This window comes from Callorhinchus milii, unplaced genomic scaffold (genome assembly GCF_018977255.1).
Source record: "Callorhinchus milii isolate IMCB2004 unplaced genomic scaffold, IMCB_Cmil_1.0 Scaffold17, whole genome shotgun sequence".
Lineage (NCBI taxonomy): Eukaryota > Metazoa > Chordata > Chondrichthyes > Chimaeriformes > Callorhinchidae > Callorhinchus > Callorhinchus milii.
Genome location: NW_024704758.1, coordinates 1,489,472 through 1,504,089, shown reverse-complemented (window position 1 = coordinate 1,504,089; position 14,618 = coordinate 1,489,472). Strand labels below are relative to the sequence as shown.

At 46.5% G+C, this 14,618-nt stretch overlaps 1 protein-coding gene across 7 annotated transcripts in view; it reads left to right on the top strand.

Moving 5' to 3' along the window:
• The window catches only part of LOC103186020 (activating molecule in BECN1-regulated autophagy protein 1), a 163,843-nt gene extending 158,466 nt beyond the window's left edge, over positions 1-5,377 (top strand). For 6 of the 7 annotated variants that reach the window (XM_007904817.2, XM_042341376.1, XM_042341377.1 and 3 more), the window contains 2 exons: positions 374-550; positions 4,849-5,377. In XM_007904817.2, coding sequence (XP_007903008.1) covers positions 374-550; positions 4,849-5,321 — 650 coding nt within the window. In that variant the 3' untranslated portion in view covers positions 5,322-5,377. The remainder of the gene's footprint in view (positions 1-373; positions 551-4,848) is intronic. The other variant, XM_007904819.2, reaches the window with a different exon arrangement.
• The last annotated feature ends 9,241 nt before the right edge of the window (positions 5,378-14,618 follow it).

Genomic DNA, 14,618 nt, shown 5'->3' with positions numbered 1-14,618 from the left:
TAAGGAAGGTTATTTTTGTTACTTTCCACCACACACTTTTCTATTTCTTCTTTTCAGCTATATTATTTACCTAATTCTCTCAAACTAATGTGGATTCTGCCTCAGCCACCGTCCTCCAAATCGAGCTTTGCGCATCATATCAAAAAAAGTTTGAACTATGTTTTGCTTTGTCTAACTGCTTGCACGCTGTGTTTTTGTGTGTGCTATTGTCAATAGGTCAACTGTCCTCTTTATTAGAGGAGGAGAGGGATAAAAGCGGGTTTGGATAACCTGCGTGAAAAGGATTGGGTTCAGAGCGAGGCAGCTTCCCCGTAGGGCTCATTTTAAGGTAACTTGGTCGTGTCCTAACCGCAGCTGTGCTTCTCTCCCACAGCTAGCCAGTCTTCACTGAGCGAGCCCGAGCCCCCGCCAGCGAGTACGGCCGGTCAGATGGCAGAGGCCGCTGCAGGAACAAGTTCTGACTTCCCCCTCGAGAGAGCAGACGATAGCCTCCCTGCACAAGTCGCTGAGGCAGGTTCCGCAGCAGCCGGAGCCAATGCTGCTTCTATGGGTAGGTCACAGCGGAGCCATTACACTCCCCGAAACTCTGGGACACTCTCTCTCCCTCAATTCCTTCGCCTTGCCCCCTCCATCCCAATCTTCAGGTAACACCTGAAAACCTTCCTCTTCGACCTTGCCTACGGTCACCTCCCCACCCACCCCACCCCACCCCACACCCCCCGTCAGGTTCACCATTGTCAAGTGCTCTGGGACGCTACCTTGTGTGAAAGGGGCTATATAAATTCAAGTCGTTGTTGTTGTTGGGGGTTGTACCAGTGCGGTGCGATAACCAAGAGTAGAACAAGTACTGATCTGGGACCTGACAAAGCTGCTGATTATACTGACCTTATGTACCCGAACACATTAGAGTGCTGAGCCAGACACTGCCAGGTAGAGAGTGCTGACGCAGACACTGCCAGATAGAAGGTGTTGAGCCAGACACTGCCAGGTACAGAGTGCTGAGCCAGACACTACCAGAACAGAAACTGCTCTGGTTGGATTTGGGGGCCTCCTGGATGTAAAAATGACATCTGAATTAAGGCACACGTTGAAGTTGGATCAGCCTTCACTGTCACTGTTACTCCAGGTGTACGTTTCCACAGCACTCGCTGCTCTCAAGTAGGTCACTTGTTAGGTCAACAGATTAATATCTGACACAGTATCAGTCTTTGATGGGATTCTGTGCAAATGAGGTTAAATCCCTCTCCGTGTATTTCACCGCGGCAGTTTAAGGACTGGCATGTGCCCTGTTGCTAAATCTTCGCATTGTGTGTTTGGGTTGTGAAGTAGTAATGTCATAATTCTGCTCCATTTATAGAGGGGAACTGCTGATGAGAGTCACAGGTAATAAATCACATTGAGAGCAGAACTTGTGCATTAACCTAGCAACAATACAATACATTTTGCTTTGTGTGTGATATGCACCAGGAGTTTGCTATAAAGCCCGAGCAGCCATCAGCTGAAATTACATTAGAGTTTGTGTTCCCAGCAAGTGAGAATAATCTAATTTTACAGCTCAGCTTTCTCTCCCTACCCACCTTCCCTCACTCTCTCTCTCTCTCTTCCTCACCACCATGTTGATGTTTTACTTAAGGAGTCCTGTAGCTTAATGTTTAGCAAGCGAGAGAACTTACTGTTTCGCAAGCGAGAGATTCCCGGGCGGGGTGAAATCTTATGCAAGTTTCCTTATTCCACCCGCCTCTGTTTACTCAGCAGTAAGTAGGAACCTGGTTGATAGTCTTTTGGCGGATTGCTTTTCCGGGGATAATATGCCTCAAAAAAATAAAAATAATAATAATTTGGTCACTGAATCCACGACTGTTTGTGGGACAGCCCTGAGCGCAATTGGCTTCCGCTTTTCATCTACAAAATATACATTCAATTCACTTGATAGTATATTCTGTGAAGCGTTTTGAGATGTCTCGAAGACGTGATAAGGCGCTGTATCAAATGCAAGGATTATTATTAAATTATTATTATTAGATTATTATTAAAATTTCTGTATAAAATAAATTCTACAGAATTCTCTCTCTCTATACCCCCCAATCGCTCCCTTTGGTAAAGATTCCGCTTTTTTCTGTGCTGTTGCACAGCATGTTCCAGCCAGAACGCCACAAGTCATCAATTCACTTAAATAAAGGTTTAATACACGTAAAGTAATTTCATGTGAGTTGCAAGGGCCCAAGAACCAGTCTGATTTCCTCGGAGTGGTTTCTCCTGGCTCCCAGACAACTGTAATTTATTTGTTAATATTGTTTGTGGCTTTAATGTAGGTTTTAGCCGTTGCCTGGGGCATGTCCGTGGAGACTCCTGTCTCTGTGTGTTTGCAGCCCGCACTCAGCAGTGAACATGTACTGTTTATACTGATCAAACATCGGAGATAGACATTCCTGTCACACTAATGTTAACCTGCTGAAAGAAATCTCCCCAAAAGCACAGGAGCTTTCGAACCATCACTTGTTCTCATTCTTTTCTTCTCTTCATATTCTCCCCCCCCCCCCACCCTCTCTCCTGTTTTATGTTAACTTTATTACTTTCTTTGTTATTTTCTCTCCGAGTCTCTCCCTGCTTATCACGGTAAAACAGGAAGTAAAAATTCTATTGACCTTCCATGTAAATGCAGCCAGGCTCCATTGTCACAGGACTGTGTGTGTTTACGCTGTGACAGGACTTTGTGTTTGCGTTGTCACAGGACCGTGTGTTTGCATTGTGTCAGGGCTGAAAGTTTGTTGTTCTCGCAGCACAGTAATAATATTAACCTGAAATGAACCTGAATTAGTAAAACAGGTAATAATAATCCTTGCGTTTGATGTAGCACCTTATCATATCTTTGAGACGTCTCAAAGCGCTTCGCAGACTATACTGTAAAGTGAATTGACTGTATATTCTATGGGCGCACCGCGGCAGCCAATTGCACACAGCATCCCACAAACAGTTGTGGGTTGAGTGACCAAATTATAATAATTTTTTTTTAAAAAATGTGGAAAGGATTATTACCCCCAGAAAAGTGATACGCCAATCGACTAACAACCAGCTTCCTACTTACTGCTGGGTAAACAGGCGTTTGGAGTAAGGAAACTTGCCTAATGTTTTGCCCCACCTGGAAATGGAACCCAGTTTCTCTCGCTTACGAGGCTTCAGGACTCTATATTCACCTATGGAACCACAAGATGCCCCCATTTGTTTCACTGCTCTCCGAACTTTAGGTTCATCTGTAGTACAACTTCGCAGGACATTAAAAGTGAAAGAAGAATAGCAGAGATCAGAGGGACTTAACGTGGGAGGTGATGGATCTATTTCCTCAGATAATTGCTGGGAAGGCAATTGATGAATGGCTTTTAGAATGCTGACCGCTGTGGTAGAGTTGATATGTGCCTGGAGATTAGCTGACATTTACACAGCTGAGCTTCTGATACCTGTTGTGACTTGCAGCCTCTCTCTTATGTCTGTGTGTAAATATCGATAGCCATTGAGGACAATCTGGCCTTTTGTTTACAGCGACTTCTTTATTTACTGGAGAGACCGGGGCTCCTGCAGACCTGCAGTCTTTTAGGACGTTGCATTTAGAGCCCTTTGCCCTTAATCGTGCTTCTCAACGGAAGCTGCATAAATTCACCCAGATCAAGTACAGATTGGGCTTTGCTGTGAAAGTCACTAGGTATTGCGAGTGTTTTAAGGGTAAACGGTCACCCTGGAGCACGGCATAACACAGATGGTCTGCAGGGGCGCAGGATTAGTTGTGTGTTATATTGTGCCCCACAGTCTGGCTCCTAATCAGCTCTCGTAGCTTATTAGCAGCGATGCATACTTAGCCACGTCAATGTATGTCAGCATCACTGACTGTTCTGCTGCTTAGTTTTTCTGCAGAAAAATCTCTCATCTGCCGGATTACAGACAGTAATTATCCCCCGGTGTCCATTGTACTGTGTATAAACCACCTTCGGTTAGGCCTTTGCCATCCACCCAGTCAGAGCTCAACCTTGCGCATGTCAGATGTCATGCCGTCACTAGGTGGATACGTGGAACTCTAAGTCTGGTTTGGATACTCTTAATCAGGGTGATGGGTTTCCTCATGTCAGATGTCCGGCTGGCCTAAAGGAAATTAGATTACGGCTTGTAAGTCACTCCCGTGTTACTATTATACTGTATATAAACCACCTAAACTCTTTGATTAGATTACAGTCTGTAACTCACTCTCAAGTAGCTGTTCCTCTACATAAACCATCTGAGCCCCTTGATTAGATTTCGCTCAGTGCAATCCATTATACTGTATAGAGCCAGAAATTACAGCACAGAAGGGGGCCATTCAGCCCATTGATTCAACCACAAACACACACATTTTACACGCACACACTCATCACGCACAAACACACCACACACATCTCACACACACATACACATCACACACATCACATACAACCCACACACCCACATGGATCTAAATATGTTGAATCTAAGCATATCAAACCATATCAAATTCGCAGCCATTATTGTATCTTTCACCCTCGTTCCCCTGGAAGCTAACATTGGAAGATGCATCTCCATGAGGAAGGAACGACAGAGTGTGTTCTCACGGTCTTATTATTGATGCTTTTTATATTATTTACATGCTCATGTTTACCTAGCGGTGATAGGAACCTGGTTGTTAATTGATGGCGGATTGCTTTCGGGGATAGCAAGCGCTTTGAGACGTCTCGATGATGTGATCAGGCGCTGTATCAAATGCAAGGATTATTATCGTTATTATTATTTGAAGTGCGGGTTGTTGTAACCCAAGGATTTCCTCTCTGTTTCCCTCTCTCCCTCCAGGGGAAGCTCCCGGGTACATTCCAGGGGAGGACGCCTTGTCTCGTATCCGCCGGCTGATCGCCGAGGGCTGGATGACAGCCGTGGTGCAGCGGGAACAAGGCACCACCACCGCCTCCATGGGCGGCTTCGGCAACAACATCATCGTGAGCCACCGCATCCACCGGGGCTCGCAGACCGGCAGCGAGGCCCTGGCCAGGCTGGGCACTACACAACCCACACCGGGCGGCAGGGAGAGGAGAGAGACGGACAGCGGCCCCGCGCCGGAGCCCTCGCTCCAGCCCGGGGCCCGAGCGGGCGGCGAGAGGGAACAGCTCGGAGACGGAGGCGAGAGGTTTGGCGGGGAGCCCTCCGCCAGCGGGGCTCCCATAGACACGGAGAACCTTTACCACACCGTCAGCACACACAGCAGCCCCGATCCTGATGACTATTCTGATAATCATGGCACTGACGACAGGGGTTCAGACAGAAGGTAGAATTAGGTGGTCTGATGTCTGGGGCGAAATAAATAAATAAAAAAAATTGCATGTCCCATGGTTTGTATGTGTAGATTATAGCGAAAGCAGCCAAGGAAATTCCACTTCTTTGTTTTTAGTAGAATGTGATTTCAGTTGAGGGTTTTTTTTGTTTTTTTTTCGTTCTTTTATTTTATTTTATTTTTTTTTAGTAAACTGGTAACTGGGTTATTTTAGAGAAACGGAATTATAGTCAGTGAGTGGCGAGCCGCCGGTGGGGAAAAGGAAGTACTCTGTGAACACCAAAGATCACAATAAAGAAATAAAAAAAAACTCTTTAAAAAGTGGCGGGATTGAGCATCGGGAAATGTGATTTATTTGGAGCTCTGAAACGGGAGAGAACGGACGTGGGACACAGCAAAGCCCGTCCCCGCATAGTAATTGTCCCCAGCCTCCCCTTCTCCCCCCTCCCCGCCCACCCACCTGCCTGATCTTATAATAATAATCCTTGCATTTAATATAGCGCCTTAAGCGCACTCAGACGCAATCCTGCCTGAAGGGCGCTATATAAGTGCACATTGTTGTTATCACGTCGTCGAGACATCCCAAAGCGCTTCACAGACTATACTGTAAAGTGGAGTGACTGTGTATTTTGCAGGAAACACGGCAGCCAATTGCACACATCAGCCTCCCACAAACAGTCTTGGATTGAGTGAGGGCTTACCACCAATCGACTAACAACCGGGTTCCTACTTACTGCTAGGTAAAAAGAGGCATGTGGAGTAAGAAAACTTGCCTAAAATTTTTCTCTACGGTTCAAATAGGGTTTCGCTAAAGCAAAGTTCCAGGTCAGAAGGTAAGATCATCGTCAGATAGATATTGATTTTGGTTTGAAGGTAGAATTACCAATAGCAATATCCATTGGTCCATATCACCTTGAAATCTACATTCCTACGTTATTGCAGAGAGAAGAGACAGTCAAAGAGCACAGTATAATGCAATTTTATATTCATAATAACACCTTTTGTGGCTGGAGGACATCCCAAGGTGCTTAGAAAACATAAGCGAGACAGCAACAGAAACTATCCACTGACACTCAGCCCTATTTCTGGACTTCATACAGTTTCAATAATTATTTAAATCTAACTAAATAGGTTAATTTAACATGGTTCCTAAAGTGAATGAAATGTATGTAAAGCGCCTTGCAGGGAATTTCTATCAAGCGCGTCGACTGTGTGTGTGTGTGTACAGCAATGTCCCACAATCGGTGAAAAATAAATGATTGGTCTTATGTAGAGGATTGCCAGGCAGGAAACCCGAGTAGAGAAACTCCCTTCTCTTTTCCAATAGCGCCGCGGGATCTTTAACCTTCACCTGAACAGGCACAGACGGGGAGCTCGGTTTGATGTCCGATCGGAAGCACGGCGCCTCTGACAAGGCAGAACCCCTCCCAACCCCACCCCCTGGCGCTCTGCACTGGAGTGTCGGGCTAGAGGCTGCCCGGAGGCTGCTCAGGAGCCTGATGGAGGGGCTGAACTGCTTGAGAAAGGCAGGAAGCAGAACTTGCACATAATTGAAGTGAATATTTCAACTTGCCCAGTGTGGTTTGGCACTCATAATGTGAATTTAGCACCAGTCTGCGGTCTATCATTGCTGCGGCAGTCTGCACTGCTAAGTGTAAGAATAAGGATAAAGTGCAGAACTTGGCAGTTTATTCACGCGTCGGGCAGTTAAGCAGGAAATGAATAGCTCCATCCGATGGCTTTTGATACTAATCTTTTAATTAGGCATTCAATACAGTTCAGGCAGTCTAGTTCTCATTATATTCTCTCACTATTGGAGTCATTCATAATCTAGACAGAACAATAATACAGAATATTGATCGTCGCACTCTGGGCTCTTAAACTTCTGAGGAGCTCACAGCATAACAGTTACAGCTGGCCTTACATTGAGGCAGTATCTCTGCAAGATTGTCACAAGAGAGCTTTGGATGAAGAGGCATCCTTCAGCCCAATTGATCTTCTGAGATTGCTGCTGAAGACTTCTTTTCAACCTCTTTGTGGCAACCGTCAGCTCCCCTCTTTCTCTCTCTCTCTCCAGCACTCCCTTGTTCAGATTCTAATCTTGTTCGGATTCTTGTTCGGATTGTATTACCCTCTGGGCAAAGAAATATTTCTCGAAATTGTGCCTCAGAATTCGAATCTCGTAGAAACACAGCACTCCAGTTGTGGCTGGTTGCAGCACTGTATGCATGAGCAAAACAGTGCGGAAATATGTCTAAGGCTGGCAATTGCACAGGGTCTCTCAGTGCCTGACTATCAATTAATCTCTCGTTGCAACCCTCCCCGCCCCCTCCCTTCCAACTCATTGTGTTGAATGCATACTCTCATTCATTCCCGCTGTGTAATTACATATTCTTCACATGAGGAGACCTGCACAGCTTAATCTGCTCAAAACCAAACATGCAAACCTCTCATTATTACTCATTATTGAAAAGATGCTTAGAGTGTGCGAGGGGTCGGTTCCCTCAGACTCCTCAGTCGAAGAAGAAAATCTTGAGAAGGCCTTGAAGGAGGCAGGAGAGGGGGGCAAGGTGGAGGGGCTGCTGGATGGAACTTCAGCGGGTGGGGACAGAGAGGCTGAAGGCCCAACCTCCAATAAAACCCACTAAAATAACTGCCAAACTACAGGTCCCGAGTTCTGCGTAACTCGCTTTAATAAACCTAAGCTTCCAGCTCACAACAAACCTGGATTCCCAGGTGAATGGAGATTGATAAGTATCACTTGCGGTCAATAAAACGTGACCTATCCATCTCGCAGAACAAAGCCAGACAGTACCATCCAACTCTGCGCCATGTGCAAACTATGTGCAAACACGTGTGTACAGGAGAAATTGCAGCCGGTTTTTAATTTTCCAATTAACAACTCACTGGAAGGATCCCAGGTGATTGTATAGCCGAGCTTTTAATGAGAATAAGAATCATAATTCTGACACAATGATTTACTGTAAAGACCTTGAACGTCAAAACATCTCTGAGCGTTGCACAGGGAACTGCTGGCAACTACATATTAACCCCCAATTGCCCGAGAGTACAATGAGAGTCATTTTGGAGCTAATTTGGCCAAAGCAAATCTCACCACTCGCGAGAACATTTTGGTTTTGATGCCAGCATCTCTCATCTTACAGGAGTAAGCGGCAGGCTTCAGTCTCCTGTCTTGCGCAAATGTTGGACACAAGCATCCCAATTAGCTTAATTAATCATTAGCAGGGGAAGCTCATTAAGAGCCTGTGTATGTATCTGTCACGCCGTGAGTGGGCTATCTATTGAAGAGAGAGTTACACTAATAATAATAATCCTTACATTTGATATAGCACCTTATTACGTCTTCGAGATTCATAGATTCATAGAATGTTACGGCACAGAAGGAGGCCATTTGGCCCATCGAGTCTGTGCGGCTCTTTGATAGAGCAAGTCACCTTCACTAACCCCAATCACTAGCTTTCTCCCCATAACCCTGCAAACCCGTCTTCCCCAGATACCTATCCAGAATATACTATAAAGTGAATTGACTATATTTTGTGGGCGAAATGTGGCAGCCAGTTGCGCACAGCAGTGTCCCACAAACAGTCGTGGACCGAATGACCAAATTATTTTGATTTTGAAGGAAAAGCGATCCACCAAGCGACTAACAACCGGGTTCTGACTTACTGCTAGGTAAACGGAGGCGTATGGAGTAAGGAAAGTTGCCCAGCGTTTCGCCCTGCCCCGGAATCAAACCCAGGTCCTCTCACGATGTCTGCTCATAGGGTTTGTGAACAACATAATCACATTACATCATAGACCACTGAGCCTGGTTCCTGATCTAGATGGGTGAGTAATATTCCAGGGCACTGATGTCGACAGCACAGCCTGGCTCATCGGCAAGACCTGGAAGGGCAGAATCCTTCCACTCAGCTCCTGTTAACCTTGCAAACCAAAGCCCTAACGGTTAAGGTAGGACCTAGCTGGAAAACCAGCGGAAAGCTTACCAGGCAGCGATATCAATGGCAAGCTATGTGATTTTAGCTGGTTAGACTCCATCGCACACTCCCCAAGCCTTGGCTCTTGCCAACCTGAGCCTAATTCTCTCCAGAATTGTGTAAGCAGGATGCGTCCTTCCAGGGGGAGAGAGAGAGTGCGCACATTCCATTCCAACAATCTATCTCTAGGATATCCGTGTGTAAATCATGGAAAGACGTGGAATCATGTGTGAGACCTGGAATTCTCAGTTTGGTTTGGATACTCTCTTAAGCACGGTGATGGGTTTCCACACGTGTCAGACACCCGACTGACAGTGCCTGTCACTGAGCAGCTCAGCGCTGTGACACTGGATCAGAGACGAAGATCTTGCAGGTTGTTTTTTTTCTTAAATGAGCTCGATCGCACGGCAATATCCTGAAGCACTTCACCGCAGTGACACACCCAGAAACGGCAAACGGCGAAGCGAATGAGCAATCTGGGCGGACAGAGGTTTTCGTGCTGCTCGTAACAACAGATGTCTTTTTTTTAACCGGAGGGAGTGATAGGCAGTGTGAGGGTGTCCACCTGAGCAGAAAATCACCCAATTACAGCAACAATTACTGAAGGCTGCGGAGTAAAAAGGAAAGGAGTGATTTTTGTCTCACTTTTGAGAACAGTGGGTGTCAACAACAGCGCGTTTGAAAGGGAGTTAATGCCTCTCGGCTATTAGAAAAGCAACTCCAGTCACTAATCTGCCTTGTACAGATTCTCGTTAACTTGCAGGTCTGTGAACATTCAGGAGCTGGTCCTATTACGTCAGCGATTGAAGGCAAAGTGACTTCCTCACCTTTATTGTACGGTTGGGAAGACATACTGAGTGATGGCTTCAGGGGATCGTACTCTCACTCACAAGGTTTTGATTCACGTTTGGGTTTACAGTTACAGGCTAACACTAATAATAATCCTTGCATTTGATACAGCGCCTTATCACGTCTTCGAGACGTCTCAAAGCGCTTCACAGAATATACTGTAAAGTGAATTGACTGTATATTTTGTGGGCAAGACACTGCAGCCAATTGCACACAGCAGCGTCCCATAAACAGTTGTGGATTGAGTGACCAAATTATTTTTTTTTGACGTGATTATTACTCACCAGAAAAGCGATCCGCGAATCGACTGGCAACCAGGTTCCTACTTACTGCTAGATAAACAGAGGCGTGTGGAGTAAGGAAACTCGCTTAAGGTTTCGCCCCGCCCAGGAATCGAACCCGGGTCCTCTCATTATGAGGCGAGTGCTCTAACCACTGAGCTACAGGACTCCTAGTGGGGGAGAGGGTGTTGGGTGGGGGGTGCGCTGCATTGCTGGAGGTGCCCGTCATTTGAACCAGATTTTAAGAAAATCGCTCATTCACTTCACGGCAGTTTGTGTTGTGAGACATTGCTGTGTGCAAACTGGCTGCCGTGTCTGTCTACAACCACAGTCACGACCCCTTTGACAGTAGCTCCCCATGCAGCAGATTACCTTTGAGTGGGTAAAACACTAAGATTATTTTTTAATCACCTTAATCACAAAGTGTTGCTGCCCTCAGGGTTTCCAGGCTGTCCACCAATGCTGACAGCGACAGACACACTATTACCAGTTCATAAGGGGAAGAGCAGCACTGGCCTGTGGGCCAGTGTCCACTGGGAACTCAGTCAAGAATATCTGAACTCAATTAAGAGAGAGAATGGACCGCCCATCCATCTCCATTAAAGTGACGTCCAGAGCTCGCAGATGAGGGACGAGATCACATGTAGTAACGCACTGAACAGCCAGTCAGTCCTGACGTTAAGCCGAGGTTCCGTCTGCCTCTTCAAGTGGACGTTAAAGATCCTATGCCACTGCTCGAAAAGAGAAAGGAGTTTCTCTTTCTCGGCCAACAATCCCCCAAATAAAATGAGTCGCTCACTCCATGACTGGGACGTTGCTGTGCGCTACTGGCTAACCGCACCGAGCTCATAAAATACACAGTCACTCCACATTAGTGCATATCCTGTAAAGCACTTTGATTGATCTCCATGCACAAGTTGTTGTTGTCGGTTAGTTACTTTAGTCTGTAAACTTTTGGTAGTGATTTCGTGGGAGTGTGTGCAGTTTCAAAAGGCCTGCGTGTAAAAGGAGCCCAGCTTCTGTATTGTGGGCAAACGAGGTGATGGAAACCCAGAAACTCAACAACTCAACAGAGCAATCTGACCCTCACTCAGTCTGTCTGCCTCGCTTGGTTTCCAAGGGTGAGAGGTTGGGTTCGAACTCACGTGTGGCCAGTCAATCATCAGCAAACGCACCCCTTGTTCCTCTCAGACTTGGTTGTCAGGAGCCAAGTCCCAGAGACGAGTGACATCTGATCCCAGCAAAGAGAGAGAGGAAGAGAGTCGAACTTCAGTCCATCTGTCTCAATGGGACTGTGAAAGGTTCCAAAGGTGAAAGATCAGTGCTGTGTGCATCCCTGTTGGGACGGCTATAATAGCATTGGCTGTGTCCCGAGCACAATCTGTTTCCTGTATATTGCAGCAGATGATTACCTCTGAGGGGGGAAGAAGGATGAGGTTAATGCGTCGATTGTAACTGATGATATTCTCCTAATGGAATTGTAATGGAAGGTGTCATCACCATGTTGTCACCATATGGGTCTGTAGTGCTCTTCTTCCTCAAGAGGGTCAGAGAGGGTCGTGGGTTCAAGTTCCATGTCGGAACTTTAAACGTACACCATCTACGTTGACTCTCCACAGGAAGGGGAGGGAAGAGTGCTGAATTGTCAGGGGCGCTGCCTTTCGAATGAGACGTTAAACCTGCCCAGGTGGACATTGTATAAATGCAAATTGTTGTTCTCGTTTGCTGTTAAAAGATCCCTCTGCAAGATTGGAAAAGAGAAGGGAGTTTCCTTCTTTCGGTGTCCTGGCCAACAAAACCCCAGATAAGAGAGGTCAATCACTATATGGTTATTTGTAGGACGTTGCTGTGTGCAAATTGGCTGCCGCGATCTCCTATAAAAACTCAGTCACTCCACTTTACAGTAAATCCTATGAAGCTCAACAACCCACTGGCGTGATAAATCCACAGGAAGGATTAAGTATCAATTCCAACAGAGACAACGGGAGTGGAGCCTTGGTTCGAAACAGCGCAGCTTTGCATTGTAGTGGCAGCTGTTCAACAAAGCCTGCCAAACAATTAAATGTCACCGGGAGACCCGCCTCCTCTCTCCTAATAGTCCCTCCGGATCTTTCATTACACGCCCAGTACACAATCACACACTCGGCTAGATCCTGGTAGCCAAAACCATCCGACCTCTACAAAAATCACAATGACTCAAACACCAGGTTCAATCATGGCCTGAGGAAGCACAGAGATAACTGACTCAATGTCCCAGCCAGGCACACGCTCGCTTCAAAGACGTCAACACATAGGACAGCGGTATGTGTAAATGCGCTGGGCCCGGGAGTATCAACCTGGCTCAGTCGGCCGATCTCTGGCCTCTGGGGTTGTTGGTTTAAGCCCCCATCACGTCAGTACATGAGCTCGCAGTGCAATCCGGTGCTGGGGTGGGGAGAGAGCTCTGCATTATCATAACCCTTGCATTTGATATAGTGCCTTATCAAGTCATTGAGGCATCTCAAAGCGCTTCACCAGATATACTGTGACATGACTGTATTTTGTGGGTGAATCATGGCAGCCAATTGGGCAAAGCAGTGTCCCACAGATAGCCGTGGATTGAGTGACCAAATTTATTTGGGGAATCGTTGGCCAGGGACGAGAGAGAAACTCCCTTTGTTTTCAATGCGCCAAAGGGTCTTTAACGCCCACCTGAGTGTGGTGAGAGAGCTGCAAAGTGGGATTCATTAAGTAAATAAATAAACATTTGAAGATAAAAGTTGTGGCCCAGGCGAGATGGCTTCCTCTTCGATTAAGATTCCCGTGTCTGTATTTATTAAAGGCCTGTGTGCAGTTTCCGAAGCACGCACCAGCACTTCAACCCTCATTAAATGGGCATCAAGCAAAAGCCAGGAGCCCATTCATCATCCCCAGGATAGAGATCAGAATCAATCTACACTCCGAGGGGATTTGTTCTTTGGTGACAACGACTCGTTGAGGACACCCTCAGATAAGACCGGAAATGAATTGGGATCGAGGACAAAAGAAAAAACTTTGGGACGAGGCGATAATTGAGGCATTAATTCTGAACAAGGAGAGATGTGATGGCACATCGTGTGATCACTTGTCACGGAGCAGAAAACAGGGAAAGCAGAGAAAGAGAGAGACGAGGGTGGTGGGGGGGGGGGGGGGGGGGTGCGGGGATGGGGAGAGACACAGAGGAGAGAACGGTTCATAGAGAAACTGATTTGGTGAATGAATTCACTTGTAACAACAAAACATATTTGTCGCAAATGAGACGTTCTGCAGACTTAGTCCACGTGTAAAGGACGATAGCTGCGTAACATGAATCAGAGATGCCTTTTACACACACTCGCTACGCTGCGTTCTTCAGCAATAAGCATTTTTTTGGGTTGTGTAAAAACACATCCTTAAGTGACAGACCCTTCATCCTTTGGGGAGTCTTGTAGCGAGAGGAGCCAGGCCCCGGGGCAAAACCTTAGGCTATTTCCATATCACCTTGAAGCCATTTCAGCTCCAAGGAGACTCTGTTTGCCTCCCCACACAAGGAGGACAGTCGCGAGTTGATTATTCGATATCCCTCAAGCACGGGTTTCAGCCCTGTTAAGTACCAGGAACTCCCTTCGAGCTTTCTAATGGGCACCACATCTCAGCATGAAATGCGTGAGAGCATTGCCACTTTGTTCATCTACGTTCTTCATTGTGTTAAAGGTCGCGGGATCAATCCCCACATCGGGGACTTGGAGCTCACGCAGTCTAAGATGACACTCCCATCCTTCCAATGGGACATTAAACCGAGGTCCCATCTGTGCCTGTTCAGGAGGATATTAAAGATCCCGAGATGCTATTAAAAAAAAAGGAAGATTCTCCCTCCTGTGGTATCTTTTTTTTTTGGTCAGCCGGGTGTCTGACACACACACACAGACTCATCCCCGTGTTTAAGAGTATCCAAACCGAGCTGAGAATTCCAGGCCTCCCACCTACCCATGGAAATCCCAGAGATAGATTGTTGGAATGGAATGAGCTCTCTCTCTCTTCTTGGAGAGATGCATCCTGCTCACTTAATTCCAGAAAGTATTAGGCGCAGGTTGGCAAGAGCCAAGGTTTGGGTGATAAAATTGATTGTTCACTGTTTGGGGGTCTTTTGAGGTGCAACAAATGCCTACA